Source organism: Nannospalax galili, unplaced genomic scaffold (genome assembly GCF_000622305.1).
Source record: "Nannospalax galili isolate Female #2095 unplaced genomic scaffold, S.galili_v1.0 scaffold666, whole genome shotgun sequence".
Classification (NCBI taxonomy): Eukaryota; Metazoa; Chordata; class Mammalia; order Rodentia; family Spalacidae; genus Nannospalax; species Nannospalax galili.
The window spans coordinates 1,592,767-1,616,851 of record NW_008356473.1 but is presented as its reverse complement, the minus strand read 5'-3'; the positions used below and the strand labels follow the sequence as shown (position 1 = coordinate 1,616,851).

General features: G+C 40.3%; 1 protein-coding gene across 4 annotated transcripts in view; it reads right to left on the bottom strand.

Moving 5' to 3' along the window:
• Tmem245 (transmembrane protein 245) overlaps nucleotides 1-24,085 on the bottom strand; it is an 89,962-nt gene that overhangs the window by 54,349 nt on the left and 11,528 nt on the right. Inside the window, exons 4-8 of one of the 4 annotated variants that reach the window (XM_008854642.3) lie at nucleotides 13,584-13,700; nucleotides 11,951-12,187; nucleotides 9,484-9,653; nucleotides 8,168-8,191; nucleotides 2,012-2,116 (exon numbers count right to left, since the gene is read on the bottom strand). In XM_008854642.3, the coding sequence (XP_008852864.1) occupies nucleotides 2,012-2,116; nucleotides 8,168-8,191; nucleotides 9,484-9,653; nucleotides 11,951-12,187; nucleotides 13,584-13,700 (653 nt within the window). Of the gene's footprint in view, nucleotides 1-2,011; nucleotides 2,117-8,167; nucleotides 8,192-9,483; nucleotides 9,654-11,939; nucleotides 12,188-13,583; nucleotides 13,701-24,085 lie in introns of all 4 variants that reach the window. The other 3 variants (XM_008854643.3, XM_029556948.1, XM_029556947.1) reach the window with 3 other exon arrangements.

The window sequence follows — 24,085 nt, the reverse complement described above, 5'->3', positions numbered from 1 at the left end:
AACAAGGCTCTTCACTGAGCAAGGAGAATGGAGTTGTCACTTACTGAAACAGGAAGACTATGAGAAGACCAGGTAAGTGAGACAAGGTGCAGTTTCTGGTTTGTTACATCTGAGACATCTATTAGACATTCAAGTAAATACTATCCTGGTGGTATTCTGGACAATGATACCTTTACTGATAGTAGAATTAACCAGATACCCAAGAAGGCTCCCTCAAAAGTTCAGTTTGCATAAATCCTAGACAAGAAAGAAAATGGTTCAATAATACCTAAGAATGAAGTTGGAAGTAAGAGCTCAGTGAAGCATAGAATAAACAAAGAAAAGCACTTGAAAGATGAACACAGTTGAGAAGGGAGGGCAAAAACCCTGTGCAAATCAACAGAGGAAAGTAGAACAAAAGCAGGAAAGAAAATACCTGACTGATGAAGCGATTCTCTGAGAACAAAGGAAGACTGTGTAACAGCAATTCCAGGGAAAACATGACAAAAGCAAAGAAAGGGTTCAAGTCTGTGCAGCATACATTAAGTGACTATATATGATACCCAAAGAGCAGTCGGGCACTCCAGAGACTGAAACAGAACTAATAGAGCAGGCTGCCAAGAGCAAACAGAAAGTTTGAGGCTATAACGAGGCTGGTGGATGAGAACAAGACTCCCAAGTGGAGACAGCCCATAGTAAGAAACAAGGGAATGCTTTAGCAAACTGCTGCAGAATGGATTATCCACTGATGACAGTTACAAACGTATCTTTGCAAAATTCAGAGTAAAGTTTTGCTACCCATTTCATGTAAGCTTCACAATCCTTTGAAAACAAATAGCAAAATCTGCACATAGAATTTAAAAGAGTTCTGGGCTGGAGTGATGGCTCAGTGGTTAAGAGCGCTGACTGATCATGCAGAGGACCCGGGTTCAATTCCCAGCACGCACATGGTGGCTAACAACCACCTTAACTCCAGTTCCAGAGGATCTGACACCCTCTTCTGACCTCGTGGGCATTGCATGACACGGGTGCATTTACACACATGCAAGCAATACATTCATATACATAAAATAAAAATAATAAATTTTTAAAAAAGGAATTTAAAAGAGTTCAGATAGACAAAGTTGAAAAATGCACCAAAAAAGTCCAAGATACTTAAGCTGGTCAAGCAAACCACTGCAGGGATAAAATTTCAGCTGTGCTTTAGGGAAAGACCATTTTCAATGAGATGAAAATGGGAAATGTAAGCCGAAGGATCTGGAAAACAAGATATAAAGACCCTGTGTGAGCTGCCTGGTGAGCCCAGTGAGACTTCCCTCTGCTCTATGAAAGAAGGCTAGTGGGGCCAATCTTGTGAGGGTCTCCTGGGGGTAAGCACAGCTGTCCTGACCTGGGGTTAGCAATGGTCATGCGAAGGCCGTAGGATGGAGTTCCAAAAGAGACACGAAAAGCACAGGCAACAAGCCAAAGGGGACTGCACTGAGCTTAGATATTTTAGCAGGAAGACAAGTGAGACAAGAGCAGATGAAGAATGCGGACGGTGGGTGTGGTGGTGCACACCTGTACTTGCAGGTATGCAGAAGCCTGAGGCAGGAATCATTTGAGCCTGGCAGTTTGAGGCCAGCACCTGAAATACAGGCAGAAGGCAACACAACAAGAGCTCCAAGATGAGAGGGAGCAGGAAATGGAACAGGCACTAAGGAGATAAGGAATCAAAGAGTCTAGTTCAGAACCCTCCTATTACTAAGGGTGGAAAAGAGCCCTTGTTTTCAGTATCTGTCTTCTGTTTTTTTTTTTCTAATTGTATTTGCCTCTGAGGATTATGGTGACAAAACAAAAATGCATGAAAAAGCAATTTTAAAAGAAAATATACTAGCCAGGCTCATGGCAAAACTAGTAATATACAAGTTGGAAATAGTTTATTGGTTGTACATAGTCTAATAAACCAGATAACACTTTCTGGGAGGCTTCTAAGAGCCTTAGGTGACAACCAGGACTTTACTCATAGGAACAGTAAGGGATTGTACTTTACCTTTGCAGTCAGGAGAAGAGCTAAAAGAAGGGTTCCTATTACTAGCAAAAATATGATGAAAATGCTAATAATTTTATCTAACATCTTCTCCAACCAGATGATCATCTGTACAGAAATGAAAAAGAGAATTACTTATGTTTAAAGTACAACTTAAAACATGTATGTATTCAAATATCAAAAAGCCTAGATACCAGCATTGCAAAGCAAATTATGACACACTGATTAAAGTAGTAAAAGCTATAAGCAACTTAAAAAAAAAAAAAAACTAATAGCATTAGTCACTGCTGTTACTAAGAAAAGTGTTCATTGTCGTAACTATGAGAAGGCAATCTACATGAACATCACCTACATGTAGACTTGAATTCCCAAACTGTGCTATAGCCACAATTCAAACTCTAATTTGTAACCTGAAAAATATTTCTAAACAAAATAATGACAGTCCCTTAGGTGACCTCAAGTCTCATGAAGCTATAGCAAATACAAATGATTTTAGAAAAAGAACATTCCTTGTAACAGTCATCTTCTAAATTATATAGAAAAATAGAAGCAAAGTACAATAGCAGTTACATCTCAAATGCTTTTCCCTTTCATTAGGGTCCTATGTATATGTGGTCTTCTTGAGACAGGGTCTCCATGTGGCCACAGCTGGCATAGAACCTGCTATGTAGACCAGATTGGCCTCAATCTCAGAGAGTCACATGTCTCTGCCTCCAGACTGCTGGGATTAAAGGTGTGCACCACCACACTCAGCTTCATAAAAATAATTTTTTTTAATATTTTATTTATTATTTTTATTTTATGTGTATGAGTGTATTGCCTGCATGTTAAGTGAGTGCACCCGCATCGTGTACTCCATCTGCTGCGGAGGCCAGAAGAGGGCTTCGGATTCCCCTGGAACTGGAGTTAAGGACAGTTCGTAGCCGCCATGTGGGTGCTAGGAATGGAATCTGGATCCTCTGCAAGAGCAGTCAGTGCTCTTAACTGCTGAGCCATCACTCCAGCCCCAAAAATAATTTTTTTAAAAGCTACTGTTAAGGCAATCATAAATAGTAAATTCAGAATAACAGTTCCCCAGAGCACAAGACACTGAGAAGAGGATGCACAAGCTGTAGACAATTATTTATCCATGTGGGTGCATTTAGTTGGAGGGTAGGTGAGTAGGTGAGTGGGTTTTTGGTTTTGCTTTTGAGTAGGAGGTATTTTTTTAAGGCTTTAATTTTTTTTTTTACAGTTAATAACATTTGTTTATTCATAGGGGGAGGGCAGTGTGCACGTGTGTCAAAGGACAACTTGGAGCAGCTTCTCTCCTTCCACAATGTGGGTCCTGAAAACTGAACTCTCCCTGACACCAAAATTTTTAATTTTTTATTATTTCAATAACAAAATGCTTTTAGAAGTCTGATAATCCATTTATGGTTTCTATTCTACTGAAAACAAGCTTTATGACATGATTCTAACCCAATGAAGTATATTAATTCTCAATATAGTGGTTGTTCTTTAATCAACAATTAAAATTATAGTCTCCCTAAATGTTATTTGATACTCTATCTTAACTACAATGTTATTCATCTTTCACAACAAAATAATTCTACATTGCAAATGATTTTTCAGAATATACATTTAATTGATAGATTTCTATTCTTCCTGTCATGTAAAGCCACCATTTAAAATTCAAAATTGTACTTAATTAGATCAATAAATGTTAGCATGCCACACTGTACCCTTCAACCCCAGCATGAGCTATAATATTGCTAAGTTGTTCTTAATTTAAATTGGAACTATGCTCTAAAAACAGTGATAAGCAACAAATATTTGTTTAAAAACCACAACTTTTAAAACATTCATTTTCCAATGGAAGTTTAGAAGCTTGCTGAATTCTTTCATAGAAGACACTGCCTTTTAAACATTTTTTACTTTATGTGTATGAATGTTCTGCCTGCTTGTATGTAAAAGAACCCATGTTGAAGACGGCACTGGTTCCCCTGGAACTGGAGTTACAAGTGGTTGCTGGCTGTCAAGTGGGTGCTGAGAACTGAACCTGGGTCCTCTGCAAGAGTAGCCAGTGCTCTTAACTGCTGAGCCATCTAGCCTGCCCCTTCCCCCGCTTTAAATATGTTTTAATTTTTAAAAATTTTATGTGTATGAGTATATTGCCTGAATGTATTAAGTACACCATATGTGTGTGTAATGCCCATGGAGACCAGAAAAAGCCATGGGATCCCCTGGAACTGGAATTACAGATGGTTGTTAGCTGCCATGCAGGTGCTAGGAACTGGACATGGGTCTTCTAGAAGAGCAGTGCATGCTCTTAACCACTGAGCCATCTCTCCAGTCCTAAGGACAATGCCTTTCATGAACAATGCCAGAGTGAATTTAGAGACAAAAAGTTAATCTATCATCTTCACAATCAGAGCTTTAAAGAGAAGAGGTAAATTTCAGTGCATGCTTCTAAAGCATCAAAGACAATGCAGAGAGCAAAAAACAACAACAAAAATCAAGCAAACAGAAGTATCAGGTTTCTAAGATATGGAAGGTCAGGCATGAAGGTTTGCAATCACAAGCCTCTGAACACCTAGCTCCTGAAGCAGCTCCCTGAGGCAAGGGCCGCTACTGCATGAGTCCTTGGCACTCCAGAGCCTAGAGATCCTGCACTTGCTAGCATGAGAACTAGAAAGTAACTTCAAAATTTCAGAATTACAAATACAGATTTGCTTCCACAAATAACCATTTCTAAAAGTAATATAGGAGACTTTTCTTAAAAGGAAATCATATCCTGAAGCATATGTTTAAATGAAAATGATCTCTTGAGAAAGTAGAAGAAAGTAGAGATCTAACTTCTTTTTTTTTTTTTTTTTTTTTTTTTTTTTTTAAACAGAGCAAACAGCTCCTGGAACTCACTATGTAGACCAGGCTGGCCTTGAACTCACAGAGATCTGCCTGCCTCTGCCTCCCAAGTGCTGGGACTACAGGTGTACGCCACCATGCCCAGCTGAGATCTAACTTCTTATCAGTGTATTAACACATAAAACATGGGGCACCACAAATGTATTCACTGACAAAAATCAAACTTGTATTTTTAAACTAGGATAGAATCTTCCCAATTCCAATTTTGTTGGGAATTAAATATAAAATACTTGCTTAGGATTTTGAGGCTTTTGATCTATCCATCCTGCCACATATCCCAGGATTGAGTGACCTAACAAGAATTTATACCTGAGAGCTAAGAGCAAGAGCTAAAAGTTAAAAACTGAGTGCACCCATGTTGTACAGTACAGCAGAGGTCAGACGAGGGTTTCAGATTCCCCTGGAACTGGAGTTAAGGACGGTTCGTAGCTGCCATGTGGGTGCTGCGAAGTGAACCCAGGTCCTCCACAAGATTCCAAAAAAAAAAAAAAAAAAAAAAAAGACTACAAGAAATACACTAAAAAAAAGAATGATAGGAAGTCTTATAAAAAAGGGTGGACTTTTAAACAGTCCCAAGAGGGGGGAAAAGTACATAAAACTAAGTATCAGTTGAAATGAAAAAGTAGAATAAATAGTAAACTAGGATGGAGGAAAAGAAGCAAGCTGAGTGACTATGGAATGAGACCTATGGATGGAAACTCCATGTGGTATTTTACGAATCTCCCTGGTCTTTCCAGCCTAAGACCAATTACTTAACTTTTAAGGTTTAGTTTTTAAAAGACGATGAATCACTTTAAAATGGCATGCTAAATATTTCAAATATGAATAGAGCATGCATTTTAAAATTTAGAAACACCGGTAAACTTAATTATACTAAAACCTACTCTAAAACTTGTAAGCATCATTCCAAGCCAGGAGTGTTGGTACATACTTTTAACCCCAGCACCTGGGAGGCAGAGGGAGGCGGATCTCTGAGTTTCAAGCCAGCATGGTCTACATAATGAGTTCCAAGCCAGGGAGGCCCTGTCTCAAAAAGACCACCAACCCCATAAGGAGCATCATTCCATTACTGAGTCTATTTCAATATTCTAGCTTTCTTCATGTAAACAATCAATACTGAGAAATAAAAAAATGAGCCTGAGAAACAGAGCTAAGGATCAGGTAAAGGAACGAGGCATGCTCTTTCATCACCTCTTCTCCATTCTCCACTAGAACCCAAATTACCTACCATTTCTGGTGCAAAACTAGAAACTATGTAATAGAGGCCTCAGTACCCACACGTGCTTCCCTAGAACACACAGACAGCTGTTCTTTAACTCCACACTAACTCCATGTTATGTATGCTACATAGGATTGTCAAAGACAGCTTCTTCATCTCATGGATCTTTTAAAACTAAACTTTTTTGGCTGTATGTTAGGCTTATAAATTAAGTTTTCCCGCTTACTCAGTCCACTAAGGACAGATCAAGTTAAACTAACTGAATTCAGTTCTTTCACCCTTGAGGACAATTTCATTTCAGTACACATGAACTAGACTTTACTTTAATCGAATAAATAAATAAATTAATTAATTAATTAAATAAATGTGTGTTTTATCTGTAAGGATTACATGTATGTACTGGAACTGAGTTCATAGGGAATGGAAGTGCACACAAGGACATGTGGGGTGGAAGAGCCAGAAATGTATTTTACACATTGCTTGTCTGCAACACAAAGTTTAAAACCTTAGGTGCTGTTGGGGCTGGAGAGATGGCTCAGTGGTTAAGAGCACTGACTGTTCTTGCAGAGGACCCGGGTTAGATTCCCAGCACCCACATGGGAGGCAGAGGGTTTGTGGCTACAAACCGTCCTTAACTCCAGTTCCAGGGGAATCTGAAGCCCTCTTCTGACCTCCGTGGCATTGCATGACATGGGTGCACTCACATATATGCAGACAATACACTCATACACATAAAATAAAAATAATAAAATATTAAAAAAAAAAAAACCTTAGGTGCTGTCAAGTCTTCCCTTTTCTTCATTTCAACAGGGGAAAAAATGAAACCCTCATCTCAAAATTCAAAAGTCACATTTACAACTAGCAGCCTAGCTCAGTTATATGATGACTGCCTGGCATGCTCAAGGCCTGAGTGTGTAATCCTCAGCACCACAAGAACAAGCAACAAACAAATGAATGAGTGAATAAATGAATAAATACTGAAAAAAAATATGTAATTTTCATCTATTTTCACATCTTTAAGGACTGTTACTTTTTTTTTTTTTTTTTTTTTTTTTTTTTTTTGTCTTTTTGAGACAGGGTCTCCCTGTAGCCCCAGCTGTCCTGGAACTCACTATGTAGACCAGGCTGGCCTTGAACTCACAGAGATCTGCCTGCCTCTGCCTCCCAAGTGCTGGGATTAAAGGAGTACGCCACCACGCCCAGCTGTTACAACATTTTTACTGAAATTTACATACATGACATCACCTCTTATGAATCTGTCCCAAGGATACGAAAGTGAAACACTACTGTATCCCAACTAAATGTTAAAGTCACAATATTCCTAGTATCTGTAGAGTGGCCTTAGGAATGTATCTGAGATACACCTATTACAATGCCATGCTACTCATGGGAAGCGGTTCCCACTGACAAATCTCATGACTCATGAAACACAATATTAGATGTCATAAGCCATGACCACAGACTATCTTAAGTTTTAAAAAAAAAAAAAAAAAGTTGTTTTTGGACTATTAGTTATAAAAAAGAACAAAAAAAATTACTAGCCAAGAAATAAAACATAAATTTGGCAGTATTTTAAAAATTCCTGTGTCATTTATAACACATCAAAGGAGACCAGAGCCAGGCATGATAGTACCTTCCTATAATCCTAGCACTAAGGAGGCTGAGGCAGGAACATATAAGCCAGTCTGGACTACACAGGAAGACCTTATCTCAAAGGAAAAAGAGACAGAGACAGAGACTAGAATGGCCACATTACAGAGAAGAGGCACGGAAACCACTTATAGTGGACAGGAGGACCACAGAATGTAACTTCAGAAATAGTGGGACAAGGAGGCCCATTCACAGTCTAGGAGCCCTTGCTGGCAGTGTTCATGACCTTCCATAGCTTAAAGTTAGACTTTTAAAAACAAAGCTTAGTCTGACATATAGACAGAACACAGAATGAGAAAGGAAGACACAGGGGAACCGAGGGGTGGAGGGAGGCAGGGTTATACAATTCAGTAGTGAAAACCAACATCTGTGTGTTCATTTACCTTCTTATTTAGCCAGTGCCAGAGCTTGAAGATGGGGGTAAGGTGAGGAAGAGAAGAGAACAGTGGGATATCATTAGAGAATGCAACAACAGCACGAAAAGAAAAGTCACTGAGGGCATGAGGAGGAGCCTGTCAGGAAAGCTAGAGGAAGAGCCTACAACACAGAAACAGGCTTTTAATTGAGACCAGGCGATATTCCTTTAAAATCACAATGGCTGGAAAAAGTAACCACAAATTTTATTGGAATCCAGCAATTAACACCATATAAATGACCCAAACCATCTAGAACCCAGTGCCTCTACCTTTGCACTGCTCCTAGCACTGCTCTTCCGGCCACACCTACCTTGTAAACACTGACTTGGCCTTCACAATTTGCTTGAGCATCACTTCTGCAAGGCCTGTTTGGCTCAGTGCTAGGAGTCTGTCCCACATCCGTGGGTTCTATATAAACTATAGCAACAGCTAACACTTACTGAATACCCCAGGCACTGATGCAGGGCTTTCACATATACTAACTCAGCCCTCACAACCACGTAACAAGTAAGTGCTATTATATATCCATTTTATTGAAAATGAAACCAGGGCACAGAAGCTAAGAAACCTGCCCAAGCCGGGCGTGGTGACACACAACTTTAATCCCAGCACTTGGGAAGCAGAGGCAGGCAGATCTCTGTGAGTTCAAGGCCAGCCTGGTCTCCCTAGAGAATCCAGGCCAGGTGTCGCTATAGGGAGACCCTGCCTCAAAAAGACAAAAAAAAAAGAAATCTGCACAAGGCCACAGGGCTAGTAAGTAGCAGAAGTGGGCTCTTGAAGGCAGAGTCTGGATTTAAAGTCCATGTTCTGTAGTCACTGAGCCTTGGACTCCTCAGGGACTGCTGGTTCTTGACACTAAGTAGATTTCTGTGTCTGGCTGTGCATGATTGGTCCGAGTTTCCCTGGAACTTTAGCACAACAGCTGACAAACAGGAATAACTCCAAAAATGTTGACCAATCTGAGTAACTAATTACTTAAACTCTCTGGATTTCAATCTAGTCCTAATCAAGTGAAGGAGTCAAACTAGGTGTTCCCTAGGAGCCTTCTCTTTCCTTTTTAAGAGGGGAAAAAAAAAAAAAAAAAACCCACCAAGATACTTAATCTAAATCCACTCTATCCTTACATGAACCATAATTCTAAGCTTTAAATTTCTATATAAAATTAGATATTAAATACGCTATTAACAGTTACAAAATTAACACTACATTTTACAAAATGGAATATTTCAAGCCATAAAACACATACTCCACGGAAGCAGTCCAAGCTCAAGCTCATACAATACCTTGCTATCAACTTTTAGTAAGAACTTTCCAAGCCCGATAATTGGCCATGGTGCTAAAGCCTCCTGCCGCTCCTTCAGGAAGCATTCGATAACCTGCCACCACACACGACAGCGTTTCTGCAGGAAGTCCACCACTCCAAAGTGAATCACAAGCTTTTTGATTATCCAGACTATAGAGAAGACACAAACATAGAGACAGACAGAATATACATTAGAAAGACAGAATATGGAAAGTTCCTTAGTTTCCTTTCTAAACAGTAAAGTCAGTACTAATGTCAAAAAAGGAGGGCAGGGGGAACCTCAAGGTATTCCAGAAGCCAAGTACACATATTCTTCAAAAAGACCCACTACCTACATCTCATCTTCATAAGGCTGAATCCCTGGACAAGTCAGGACTTATTCTCTAGCCAATAAACATGAACTACAAATGGCCTTCACAGCTTCCCTCTTCCTGACTAAGGAAAACTAAAGGCCAACACTTCCTAACTTCCTTGGCTAGCACAGGTGTTCTTCAGCAACTCCTTTTTGTTAGATGTTTGACATTTCCAACCAGGAAAGCACCAGGAATCTGCTTGCATGATGACTTTTTATCAGTACAGGCAGTGTTTCAACTGTGCTTCTGTCTCCACACTTGATGCTGCTCTGTACATCTGAAGAGAACTTAGGGTTCAGCCAAGAAGTCAGCTGAATGCAAGCAGGGCTGCTAGCAAGCTCCCTGCTAAAGTCAACTAGGAAGAGGCTGGAAGAAGGTCAGACCCAGGTGACTGCTCCTTCCCACTATCATTTCTCTGATCTTCACCCTGACCTTCAACCTGAAAGAGCAATGGGACATGACAGTTCAAAATTCCTTTGTTAGCATTTTTTAAATCCCTGGAATGCTCCTATTGTTTCTAGAATAAGCCCCTGGCATTATAGACTATAAAAAAAAAAAAAAAAACCTTCCAGAAACTACTGTATTGAAAGTTCACAAGCCAAGGCCATGTGAAATTCATTTGATGATTAGAAGATTCAGCTACGACCAGGAGAAATCTAAGTCCTGCTAAGGAGCTTTAAGGAAAAGGAGGTTTCAACAGCAACCCACACACGATTTGCAACATGAAGAAACCACCCAACAAAACCAAAAAAGGATAGCACAATCTAGAAGAGCCATCTGAGCTATGTTTCACTTAGAATTTCTATAAATGCCTTAACAGAATGCACAGCCATTTCCAGGGACTTGTTTAACTACGAATATATTGTCTGATAAGCCACCAAAAGTTCTGCACAAGATTCTAAGCAGCAAATATTAACTCTGACCACTCAACTCTGTATGTTTCCTAAGGACAGGCACAATACAAAGCACTTGTCAAATAAGTGTTTAAAATTAATAGCTAACTCAGTTAAACACCTGGCAACTTAGTAAGTGGTGAAAACTACCTAAAAGGTAAATGGGCAAATAAGTACAGATTTGGGGACTATAGAAGAGAATATGCTTCTAAAAATCATGCTGTAATTGAAAATCCTGACCTAGCAGATGGGGGCTACTCAAATTCAGGAGGTTCCTGGACAGCAGAATCCCAGCCTCTGCTGAGGACAAATCTGGCATAGAATAGATCACAATAGGAGGAGAACCCAAATAGCCAGGAAAGTATCCCCTCCAAAGTAAAAATTTTAAACTACTTGTATAATGCCAGAGAAAACTCTAATTCTTGCCAGTCTTAGAAGACAGCTTTAGTGAAAAGCAACACAATACAGGAGGGCCTTAAATGGCCATGTAGAGCACCAATAATTTACAGAAAAGGTTGGTTCCATTTTCCATTTTGATATACTGAGAGAGAGAGAGAGAGAGAGAGACAGAGACAGAGACAGAGAGACAGAGACAGAGAGAGAAAGAGACAGAGAGAGAAATTCTTAAAGCCTTCATCTCCCCTGGAGTAAAACTGCAAAGGCAAATGTACTTCCTTAAGAGTAGCTCTCTAAATTCATTCATAAACATAGATAGCTGTTAGCATTCTCCTCAGAGCCATGGGCAGCTAAACAGTCAGTTCTCTTCTTCGGTTGTTTTGAGACAGGGTCTCCTTGTAGCCCCAGCTGACCTGGAACTCACTATGTAAACCAGGCTGGCCTCAAACTCACAGAGATCCCCCTGCCTTTGCCTCCCAAGTGCTGGGATTAAAGGCATGCACCACCATGCCTGGCTTCTAACAGTCAATTCTTTATGTGGAGAATTGAATTATCTGAGATGATAATCTCAAATACTGTATGAAATTTTAAGAGGCTAAATACATTTTGAAAATTAACATGAAATATTAAAAGTAATATCAAAATATAAATAGCCGCAATGTGTGCTGAAGACCCAAATACAAATATACAACTATTTTTAAGGAAGATGACAATAAAATTATCTCAAATATTAAAATCCCACAGCAATAAAAGTAGAAAAAGGTCTGTGGCAACAAGATAAAACCATACTTAACCAGATAACAACCTGCAACGGGCACCGGCAACAGCTGCACAATCCACAAGTTCAGCCAGACCTGGACAGCAATGATGGCCCACACAAGACACACAAAGTAGATGTCACTAGTTTTCTTCTTTCTGAGAAATGTTCCCATCTCAGGCCTCTGTCTGCCCAGAGTGGGTGAAGGAGAGGAGGGTGAGGAATGAGAGGAGGATGAAGATGAGGCAGACACTGTTGGAGGTGGTTCTCCCCTGTCTGTGGGTTCTGAAAAGGCAAAGAAATATGACATCCTATCAGTCCACATTAGGAAAACAGCAATACACAACCTTATTCATCAGGCTACCCTACTTTAGGTCTTCAAAACAGACTAATAGCATGTGCAACCTGATCCCATTAGGGCAAAGAGACAGGTTTCCATGTGTTTGCATTGAACACTGGTGGAAAATTGGTTTGTTTGGAGATAGAGTTGGTAAGCAGGTTATGTTTTACTTTTTCTTTATATAGATCAGGCTGATGACTAGTATATACATACTTAAACAAAATTAGAGAAAAGTATATGACCAATCAGCTGAGCACTATACTTACCCCCCAAAAGTACTCAAACAATACAAAGCAACAAACATACACACCAGAACTTTTATATTTAAAATTTCATCCTTTTCTAGCTTGCTTTTGCAGTGCCAGCAATGGAACCCAGGTCTCATGCGTATTAGGCAAGTGCTCTACCACTAGCTACATCCCAGGCCCTATTCCTCTATAATTGAATTTTAGATTAGTTACATACATCATGACACAATATGACTTTCCAGGGTCATTTTACCGAAAATAGAAAAAAGGCTCCTTTCAGAACCCGGGGTTTTCAAACAGGTCTTTGAGTGAGTTAAAATAACAACAGATGTTAGAATGAAGAGTTTTAAAATAAAGGAAACTACGGTGGATTATATCACATAAGGCACTGGTTTCTAACAATGCAACAACTATGTTATATTTCACTGTAGAAATATGTTATTTCTACTTCCTAGTTTTGACAAGACATACAAATCAGAAAGTATATAGTTCTTAAGGCACTATTACTCAATATACCAGGACAATGGAAATTAAGATCCTAAAACATGAGCCATGTGTGGTGGGTCATGCCTTTAATTCCAGCAGTTAGGAGGCAGAAGACAAACAAATCGTACTTTTACTTAAATACAAGAGAAGGATGCATTAAACATGGAAATGAAAAGCATTCTGCTACAGTAGACAGGGAGTTGGAAGGGGAAGAAAAAGCATGAAGCAACAGAACAAACAAAATAATGTAGAAGAACTGACTGCTGGAGAAGAAACAGAAAACAGGAAAGCAAAATAAGGGGAGCAGGGGATTGTGTGTGGTGAATGGGACATAAGGAAAGAAAAACAGTGAGAAAAGGAATATAAAAAAAGTATTATTTCAAAGGTGAAAGAGCCAGGTTATGAAGCCCAAGAAGGTAGGTAATCAGAAGTATGAGAAAAGGGATACACAAGGACAAAGGTGAAATCCCACAATCGGAAAGAAGCGATAAGGGACCAGCAAGCCCAAGGTGCACTGTGTGGTGCTAGCATTCCCCTCTTAATTCTAGAGCCTACTTCTAACCACATTTTCCAGAGCAACTCAGAATGCCTTCGTGATGTTGGTCACCTGCAGGCCGAGGAGAGGGCTGGTCTTCACTGCTAGATTCATACCCTGTGATGGAGATAGCCAAGTTTGCCAGAGTAGAAGCTGCCATGGAGATCACTTGCCCAGGTAATTCTGCCCCTGTCAGGGGGGAAAAACACATATTTTAAAAACTTTCTTAAAGCAAATAAAGCTGGAAAAAACTACTGCCAATTTAAACACAAAATTGTTTTCAATAGCAATAAAACAAAATATTTCTTTCTGAACAACTAGACCAATGAATCTTTACCAAGGAAGAACACTTGAAAATCAACAGATACAAGTCTCTGGACTTTCTCTGTCATCTTTATTTGGGAACCTGATGCTGGCAGGTGTGGCAGATAATGCATATAAATTCAAAATGTTGGATTTTTTTTTAACTTTATCAGTTACTTTTTAAAATTAATTAATTATTTTTATTTGATGTGTATGTGTACTGCTTGCATGTATGTAAGCGCACCCATGTCCTGCCATGCCCTCAGAGGTCAGAAGAGGGTGGATCCACTGGAATTGGAGTTATGGACTATTGTTAGCTACCGTTTGGGTAGTAGAAATGAAACCCACATCCTCTGCAAGAGCAGCTAGTGCTCTTAACCTCTGAGCCATCTCTCCAGCCCCTTTACCAGTTAATTTTAATGTTGAAAACATTATGCATCAAGTTTGAGACCTTCCTGGTTAAACTGTCTTATCTACCTGGTATTATTAGGGTCTAATGTAGTATGACACGGCCCATATTTAGTATTCACAGTAATAACATTACATAAATGAACATGCAAATGCACGGATATTATGCAAAAACACAGATCTACAAAGATCAACATAGGCAAAATCCACCTTTGGACATCTAAAAGAACATCATTATATGGTCCCATGTAAAATTCCTAATATGCAGTAGCAGACTGTATCATCTTCAGGATTTAAATCAAACAGTTACTAACAAATGAGGCCTATCTGTGATGGTCAGTCTCTCACAGGCTATGGCAGACAGGGCAAACTAGGTCACATAGCATTAGGTTCTATACACTTTCTTGTACACTAGACGCTGGAGAGCAAAGAGGATTATTTCTTAGACTCCCCTGCAACAAAAGTATCACACAAGTAGCAGCCATGACCTTCTGTCCAAATATTCCTTTAGTGAAGCTCAGCATTTCCCCTGACTGCTTCTGCCTATACCAGAGCCAAGAGAAAGAAGATCTTGGGCTTTCCAAAAATCATGCACGCAAACTTTCCAATTGCTAATCAGTACTGCTCACTACTCACAACAGTTAGAGTGGCTTCTACTGCCCACGATTTAGGAACATTGGCCATTTCCAATCACTGAATCACAGCCACACACAGATAGGGCCTTACTTTTAGTCGGGCCGTACTCAGTTAACAACAGAGAATTCTGCCAATCAAGGAAAATAAAACAGTCCTCCTAGCTCCAAGCTAATTCTATATACACAACAAATTCAAAACTGGACACAAAACAACCTGGAGTCTAAGGTGGCCCTTTGGCCAATTTAGCCATTAAGATGGAGAGCCAACATCTAGCTCAGTCATGTCCTATCTAAACTTCCATTAAATTCCCCTGTGACATGCAGTTTATTTTTACCACTCGGAGAGAAATTCTAATTCATGGTCTGGGAAGAAAGTGTAAGTTACCTATCTGGATTGGGACTTCCTCCCTTGGCCTACACACCCAAACCCTTCCGCGAGGAGGGCAGCGCCTTTCATTTCATGTTGCACATGTTGCCCCCCATGCTGGGGAAAAAAGCAAAGACCCAACTTCCTCAGAGTCTAGTGAAGAAACATGCATGAATTAAAGAACCACAAAAAAAAAAAAATGGGGGTGACAAATTATGATTGCTATAAATGGACCAGGCATTTTGTGAGCTCTAAAGTCAACAGAAGAGTCTAGATAATCAGGAAAGGGGTCCCTAAGAAATGAAAATCAGGGCTGGAGAGAATGCTCAGCAGTTAGAGCACTGGCTGTTCTTGCAGGGACCCAGGTTTAGTTCCCAGCACCCACATGGAGGCTAAAAACTGTCTGTAACTCTAGTTCCAGGAGATCGAATGCTCTTTTCTGGTCTCCGCAGGCATTGTATGACAGAGGTGTACTTAAATGCAGGTAAAACACACACACACATATAAAATAAAAATAAATTAATTTTCAATTTAAAAAAAAATGCAAGTAGAATTGCTATTGGGGGTTGTGGGGAGGAGAAGGAATTACCCAAATACAATGAATGCCCCCTGGGTAGAAAGAAGCTAGCTGGAGACTATGAAAAGAACCTGACAAGGATAGCAAAAGAAGGCCAAAGGTTCCAGAACACAGTAAGAAACTAGGATGGAACAAAGGGCAGGAACAGGTACTCCAAATGATGTTAGGTACATAAATCATATTCAGATCTTCAGTCTTTATCCAAAGAGGAACAGGAAAGCACCAGAATTCTAAACAGGATAGAAATCTCCACCTCTCCCTATGGAAAATCTATTGCAATAAAAGTGGGTTCATATGTAGTTCCAAGAAGCAACCCCTGCATACCTGTCATCAAGTTTCCCAAGAACAATATCTCTGCAAAACTGCAGTACAATATTACAATCAGGATACCAGCAGGGAGACAAGCAACAGACAGGGTCCTCACTATACACATCTGACTCACTGCCCTTTCAGTATCCTGCTCATCTGCTTCCTGCCCTGTAAGTGATCAGCTTTGAGACACAAAAAGATCACACTTGTTTGAATGGAGAAGGATGGACAAGAGACCTATAGTAGGCTCAGGGAGATAGGCTATCATGGTACCATAGGCAGGACATGATGAAGCACGGTCCACAGCAGACTAGAAAAGTGGCAGGACTCAGAGTGGACCACACTCAGTGATGAACTGATGCAGAAATAGATTCAAAGGTGCCCATGGTTTCCAGGTTATGGTTAAACCAGTAACTGTAAGGGCCCTGGACAAAGACTTTGTAGATACCAAAATTCTATTGAAACTTCTAGATAAAAGTTACACAGACTGACCACACCAGAGATAGGACAGGACTAGCTTCTCAGAAATGTGTCTTCTCAGAAGAGATGTCTTAGGAAGACCCCAAACAAGTGCAAAGTGTGGGGAACCTAATAGCCTGGGACAATAAAGCAGAAAGGGGGCGGAAGCTGAGTTTCTAGATGAAAAGCAAAAGAATCGGTACTCTGTCCTCTACAAGATGAGCACCAGTCAATGGCCCTGAATAACTAGACTCTACACAAGCAATTTAACTAAGCAGTGGCTCACTTCTGAGACACCCTAGAAAGTAACTTCCTTGGCGTTTTTAAATTCAGTCACCTAAAAGGAATCTGGGCCATATGCATAAGAGATGAAGACTAAAGGCTATAACCTCAAGTTGAATCTAATGCTAAAACTATTAGTTACAATCAGTATGTTAAGAACTAATGTCAAGTCATATAAAACAGGAAGCTGGAGAAACTATTTTGGATAAAATTATGGGTAGGACTGGGCTCAAGGACACAGTTCAAGCAAGACAGTTCCATCAGTACAGTTCCAGGAGACACATGGTTCCCAGAAATCTTTAGGGGAACCAGTGCTCTCTGAGTTCAGACCCACTCTTAAAAACCAAATTTAAGCTGGGCGTGGTGGCACACACCTTTAATCCCAGTACTTGGGAGGCAGAAGCAAGAGGGATCTTCATGAGTTTGAGGCCAGCCTGGTCTACATAACGAGTTCCAGGCCAGCTGGGGCTACAGGGAGATTGTCTCAAAAAGACCAAAAAAAAAAAAAAAAAAAAAAAACTTAAACTTGGAAGGCAGAGGCAGGCAGAATGAGAGGCTGGTGGATCTCTGTGAGTTCAAGGCCAGCCTGGTCTATATAGCGGGTTCCAGGCCAGCTGGGGCTACAGGGAGACCCTGTCTCAAAAAGTCAAAAAAAAAAAAAATCCAAAATCAAGAGTTAGGCTATTTGTAATTATTATGTTGGTGTAGTGACACAGCAAGAGTAGGCACTAGACCTGAAAACTAAAACTAGTAAATTAAGTCTTCAAAACTATGGCTTAAAAACGATCCAACTTGCTGAAGTTGGCACAATGTGCGGTAAATATTCAATGAAAACTCTTCAACAACGTTCTGGGTCACACACAAACGATGTGGCCAATTTTTAAACCACCTCAAACTACACCAAAGTGTTAAAAGAGAACACATGGAGAAAATCAAGAGGAAGTATTTGGAAGTCATGAAAGCAAGCATAGCCAACTTCTTTTATCAAAGAGATACACCTTGTAATGAACACTATCTAAGTGGTATGTTTACACACTCCAAAACCCCAAGGTCTAGACAGAATGCCAGGACTGACATTCTAGGTCAGGTCATGGCAGTGGATAAAAAGACCCAGCTAAAAATAGGCATACACACAGGGAACATATCTCCAAACTTAAGAATTGTTGTGAAGAAAAAGGAAAGCACAACCACAGTTTCAAGTATCAATCTGCTTGGAGTCTGGGGCAGTAGGAGACCATATGCATAAAAGACTACACCAAGTGCAAAGAAGAAGGCCGTGACCACAGAGAATGGAACAAAGAGACAGAACATGAGGTCACATTCAAAGCTGCTAATATGACTAACTCAGCAATGAGCAGATTAACTTTCCAGAGTTCATGAGAAAATATATTTTGAAACCTGTCTAAATATGGAGCTACTTTTTGATCTACTCTGTTCTTTCTCAGAGACAGCAACAGCAACAGCAGCCAGAAAAACATCCACAAGCCTGCTGGCAGGAGATTCTGCATACCATGGGAAGTCTCCCAGCTTGCTGAAGAAGGGTTCATTTCCATCACTAACATGGAAAACAAAGTCCCCTTGCAATGGCCAGTGTCACAGGCCTGGATATGGACAAGGAGTTTCTCTAACCCTATGAAACTGACAGAACCATAATTGGAGAGCAGGAGATGGGCGGTAACATGTTGCCATTCTTCTTTTTTCTCCTATGTGGGCTTCACCCAACCAAGCTTGCTGGATCACATTATGCGCTATCCCAAACGACTAGAGCAATTTCCAGGACTTCCCTGTGAAGGTATTTCTACTCACTTCAATTACAAACACACTACTCTGCTCAGGCTGGGTCCCTCACCACTAGAGATGCACCTGAAGCCTGATTCTCTTCCTTTTGAAGACCCTGCTCATACTCAGAACAAATCTGACACCAAATACAATAAATTTAATACCGATACATTGGATTGCTTAAAAAATAGGGCAATGTCGGGCATGGTGGTGCACACCTTTAATCCCAGCACTTGGGAGGCAGAAGCAGGTGGATCTCTGTGAGTTTGAGGCCAGCTAGGTCTACAAATCGAGTTCCAGGCCAGCTAGGGCTACAGGGAGACCCTATTTCAAAAAGACAAAAAAAAGGAGGTGGCATATTAAAGACCCCCCAGGGCTTCATCCATTGTCAGAATAATGACAATTCTGTCATTATAGAGAGAAATGAATGGTTTTCTCTCTATAGGAACATACTCATGCTTTATTCCAGGGGCCATAGTTTGAATGTTTGTCCCCTCCAAGGTTCATGTTTAAATCTAATTGCTGTTGTAACATTAAGAGGTGACATGCAACAAGGACCACCAGATGTTAGCGCTTGATATCAGACATCTTCGCCTTGGATTGGTGAGCCGATGCACTCCTCACTACTGCCTGGCCTGTGTGAACTCTGCTTTAGAAGATGGTAGGCTTCCACCAACTGAGACAGAGATCTAGGGGGCAGAGAAGTGAGGTGCTGTAGCTTTGGAGTCAACAGGGCTAATGTGGACGAATGAGGATGCAGACAACTACAACCAGGAGCAAGAGGGTCAGCTGCTGACACCTTTTCCCTCTGACTAACGCTTACTCAGCAAACCTGGAAAGGGAAAGAACACTGGGCTGAGGTCAACGACCTTGGCTTTGGCTTCACTACAGCTCCACCTATGTGACTTCGGCAAGTCATTAACCACTGCAAGGAAGTGTCTTCATCTGCAAATGGAGGGATCATCAAGTTTACAGAGTTTTGTTTGTGTGGTTTTGTTTTTGGTAGTTTTCTAAAGTCATTACATTTAGAAGTACCTCAGAGTTCTTAGCCAATGGGTGACATATGAACATTTTTTTCCCTACATGATTTGGACTCCCAGGAAACAGCTCCTTAGGCCCACCCAAGAGAAGGCCCAAATTCTGAGCAAACCACTAATTCAGTCTAAGTCCAAGAGCCAAGCAAACTTATGCTTTAAATTCTAATGAAATCCAAAAGATTAATCCTGTGAGTCCCAATAAGCTGTGTAGCTCATAAAAGTACCTAAAACAGCTCAGATGAAGCAGAGCAGTGACCTGAACATGCACCAAGGAATCAACACACACCCTGTAGTCACAGCAGGATTCTTACCAACTACAGCATAGTGACATCTACAGGAGGAAACTGTCAACAAACACAAGGGAAGGGCTGTCCTAGCACAGGCTAGACTTCAGTACAAGGTATTAAGGACACAAGGAAAAAAAATACAGAATTTTAGAAAAGCATTTAAAAAATTTTATTTTAAGATAAGGTTCAATTAGCCTAGAGGTCCAGAAAAGCTTCTAAGAGCAGCAATAAACAGTCTATTCTAAAGCAAGAATGAGAACACAAAACCAAGAAAATCAATTTCCAAATCTGTTCTCAGTATTCATTCTGTGTCCCTATGATCCTTCCTTTCAGTAGTCAAGAACCCAAGCAGAAGCATCTGGCTGGCATGCCAACATACCACAAATCTGGGTTTATGGCTGATAATAAGAACTGACCTTGGTCTTCTGCCCCCACACTCAAAACATGGTCTTCAATTCTTGTTCTCGCAGTACACTAGGCTCTCATTTCCAGATAACTAGAATGCACACAGGGCAGGGCAGCTTGAAAGCCTTGGCTGAGACATGCACTATTCACACCCCTGTATAAAATTCAGGCAGCCCTCAATATAGCAAGGGACCAGCTGTAGGACACCTGTATACACCACAATCTGTAGGTGTTCAAAACCCAAATTTGCACATAACCTATGCCCATCTTCACAAAGACTGTAAACTTCCCTAGTTACATAGAGTACCTACAAAATGTAAATGCTACATAAATAGTTGTGAGACTGTGTCATATAGGAGAAAATGACAAGAAAAAGGTTTTGTGTGTTGAATGCAGATGTCATTGTTCCCAAAATATTTTCAATCTTCAGTTGGTTAAATCCATGGACAGGAAATTGATGGATACACATGGCTGGACTGAACTTAGCCCTAGACCACAGTAGTCAAAAGGGAAAGCCAAACCTGCATGGCGGGGAGGGTAGGCAGAGCTGTGTGAATCACTCACAGATAGGGGAAGAACAAGAAAGTAAAAGGAAGCAGAGCAAATAGAAACGACCACAAGTCAGTATTGCTTCTAGTGTGTTCTAACGCATAACTAGAGTCTCAGAGGTTAGGAGCAGGAAGACAAGCTCAAAAGGAAAACTCTGAAACAGCAAAATGGAAAATAAAATCTCCCCTATTTTCTGTCAGATATGCAATTAAGGATTTTTGCTTCAGTTAGTTATTTTTAAACTTTAAACAAAAGAAATTTAATCATACATTTAAAGGTATGATGAAGTCTTACAGGCAGGCATAGTGGCACACCTCTAATGCCAACACTGGGGAAGCAGAAAGATCTCTAGGGGTTTGAGGCCAGCCTGGTGTACATAATGAAACCCGGAAGGGAGGGAGAGAGGGAGGGAGGAGAAATCTTTAAAATTGTATAACATACTCATTTATCAAATATAATAAAAAGAATCTTAAAAATCTTTTCTTGGGGCTGGAGAGATGAGTCATTGGTTAAGAGCACTGGCTGTTCTTGCAGAAGACATTGGTTCGAATCAAAACACCCACATGGCAGCTAACAATTGTCCAAAACTCCAGTTTCAGGGGATCTGATGCCCTCTTCTGAGCTCTGTAGGCACTGCACAACACAAGTGCACTTATATACATGCAGACAAATACAGGCATCTTTTCTAAGATAGCTAGCTGTACAGAGGAGGGCATTACAAACACCTCTGTGATTAGAGAAAATGAAGATGTAAAGACAACTGCTGTAGCAGTTTATTCACTGGCATAAACAATCATGGCATACATTAAACCTAACCCACGTATTACAAAAAAGAATGTTCACTGTGCTTTTACACACCTGAAGCCAGGGACCTGAAGAGACAGCTCAGGGGTTAAGAGCATGCACTGTTCTTGCAAAGGACCCAAGTTTGGTATCTAACACCCACATCAGGTAGCTCATAACAGCCTCTAACTCCAGCTCCAGGACATCCAATGGCCTTTTCTGAACTCCACAGGCACCCACACAAGTGGTGTATACAGACACACACAAAAATAAAAATATTTTTAAAAGAAACCAAATCATGGGCCAGGCGTGGTGGCGCACACCTTTAATCCCAGCACTCGGGAGGCAGAGGCAGGCAGATCTCTGTGAGTTCAACGCCAGCCTGGTCTACATAATGAGTTCCAGGACAGCTGGGGCTACAGGGAGACCCTGTCTCAAAAAGATCAAAAAAACAACAACAACAAAAAAAGAAACCAAATCATAAAGAATCCACTAAAACACTGATGCTAAGAACAAATTCCATAAGGTCGAAGGATTTAACATCAGTACACACGCACACAAAATCAGTTATTTCTAACTATATGCCAGGCATGGTAATGCACACCTTTAATCCCAGCACTCAGGAGGCAGAGGCAGGTGGATCTCTGTGAGTTCAAGGCCAGCCTGGTTTACATAATGAGTTTCAGGTCAGCTGGGGCTACAGGGAGACCCTGTCTCAAAAAGACCAAAAGAAAGAAATAAAATAAAAATATTTCTAACTACATACTAGGAATGAACCACACAAAAAGGAACTCAGAAAATTTTCATTTGTAACAGCTAAGGAATAAATTAAACCAAAATACAACACTTACACAGTGAAAACTACACCAAATTACTAAAAGAAATTAGAGTAAATATTTGGAAATGTAGTCCACATTCATGAATTGGAAGGTTTATTATTGTTGCACTATATGTAAAATATCGTTACATATGTGTAAAACACTCCCCAAAATTATCTACAATCTCTATTAATATCCCAACAGACAATTTTGTGGAAATAGACAAAGACTTTATGGTAAAATGCACCTGACAGTCAGCACAGGGACACAAATCAGCAAAACCACCTGAAAGAACAAAGCCAGAGAACTCTCCAAAGTGTCAGAGCTGACCACACTATAACCATAGACACCTAAGTCAAGGGACTAGCAGAGACAATATAAAAGAAACCCACACACTTATGCTCAATTGTTTTTGACAAGAGTACCAAAACCACCAACAAATGGTGCTGGGAGACACTAGATATCCAACATGCAAGAGAGAGGATGGACCTTTCCCCTATACCAACATGAAAAGTAACTGAAAACAAATCAATGAGTTAAATATAAGTGACAAAAATAAAAATTCTAGCTGTGTGGTGGCTCACGCCTTTAATCCCAGCACTCGGGAGGGAGAGGCATGTGGATCTCTGTGAGTCCAGCCTGGTCTACTTAGTGAGTTTCAGGCCAGCTGGGGCTACAGGGAGACCAAAAAGACCCCCCCAAAAAATATGTATTTTATATATATATATAAATTCTGAGAGGAAAACAGGAGTAAATATTCATCTCAGATGTCTCACTAGTTTCCTAGCTATGACAACAGCCCAACAAAAGAAAAAAATAGAAGGATCTGGTCAGTATCGAAGAGGTCAAAAGCAGTCCTAAAACTCAAGAACAAAAGACAAACAGCCACATTTTTAAAAGGAAAAAGTGTTAACAAACATTTCCCCAAAAAGATAATGGCCAACAGATGCATGAAAATATGTTCAATGCCATCAGTCACTAGAAAAATTCAAATTAAAACCTCAGTAAGATGCCACTTCCCACCTGCTAGATTGGTGATTATCAAAAGTGGCAAACAGGAAGTGTTACCAAGAATGTGGAGAAGCTGGAATTCCCATGCAGAGTAAGAATGTAAATTGTTGCAGCTGCTGTGGAGAATAGACTGGTTAGCTCCTGAAACAGTTAAACTTTGAATCCATGACCCAGTAATCCCACTCCAAGGTAAATACCCAGAACTGAAATGGACACATATTGGAACATTATATGCGCCTGGTTAGTATACATAATATTTAAGTTTTAACGTATCAACTAAATACAAACATTTTCTTAAAGAATTTTAAATGCCTATGTGTGGATGATGAACTCCTTTAATTCCAGCACTTGGGAAGTAGAGGCAGGCAAATCACTGTGAGTTAAAAACCAATCTGGTCTACATAGTGAGTTCCAATCCAGCCACTGCTACATAATGAAAGCCTGTCCAAAAAAAAAAAAAAAAAAAAAAAACTCAACCAGAAAAAAACTAGTTTTTTTTACTAAAAAGTAAATAGTTTCTTCTAGCCTGCCATGGTAGTGCATGCCTTTAATCCCAGCACTCCAG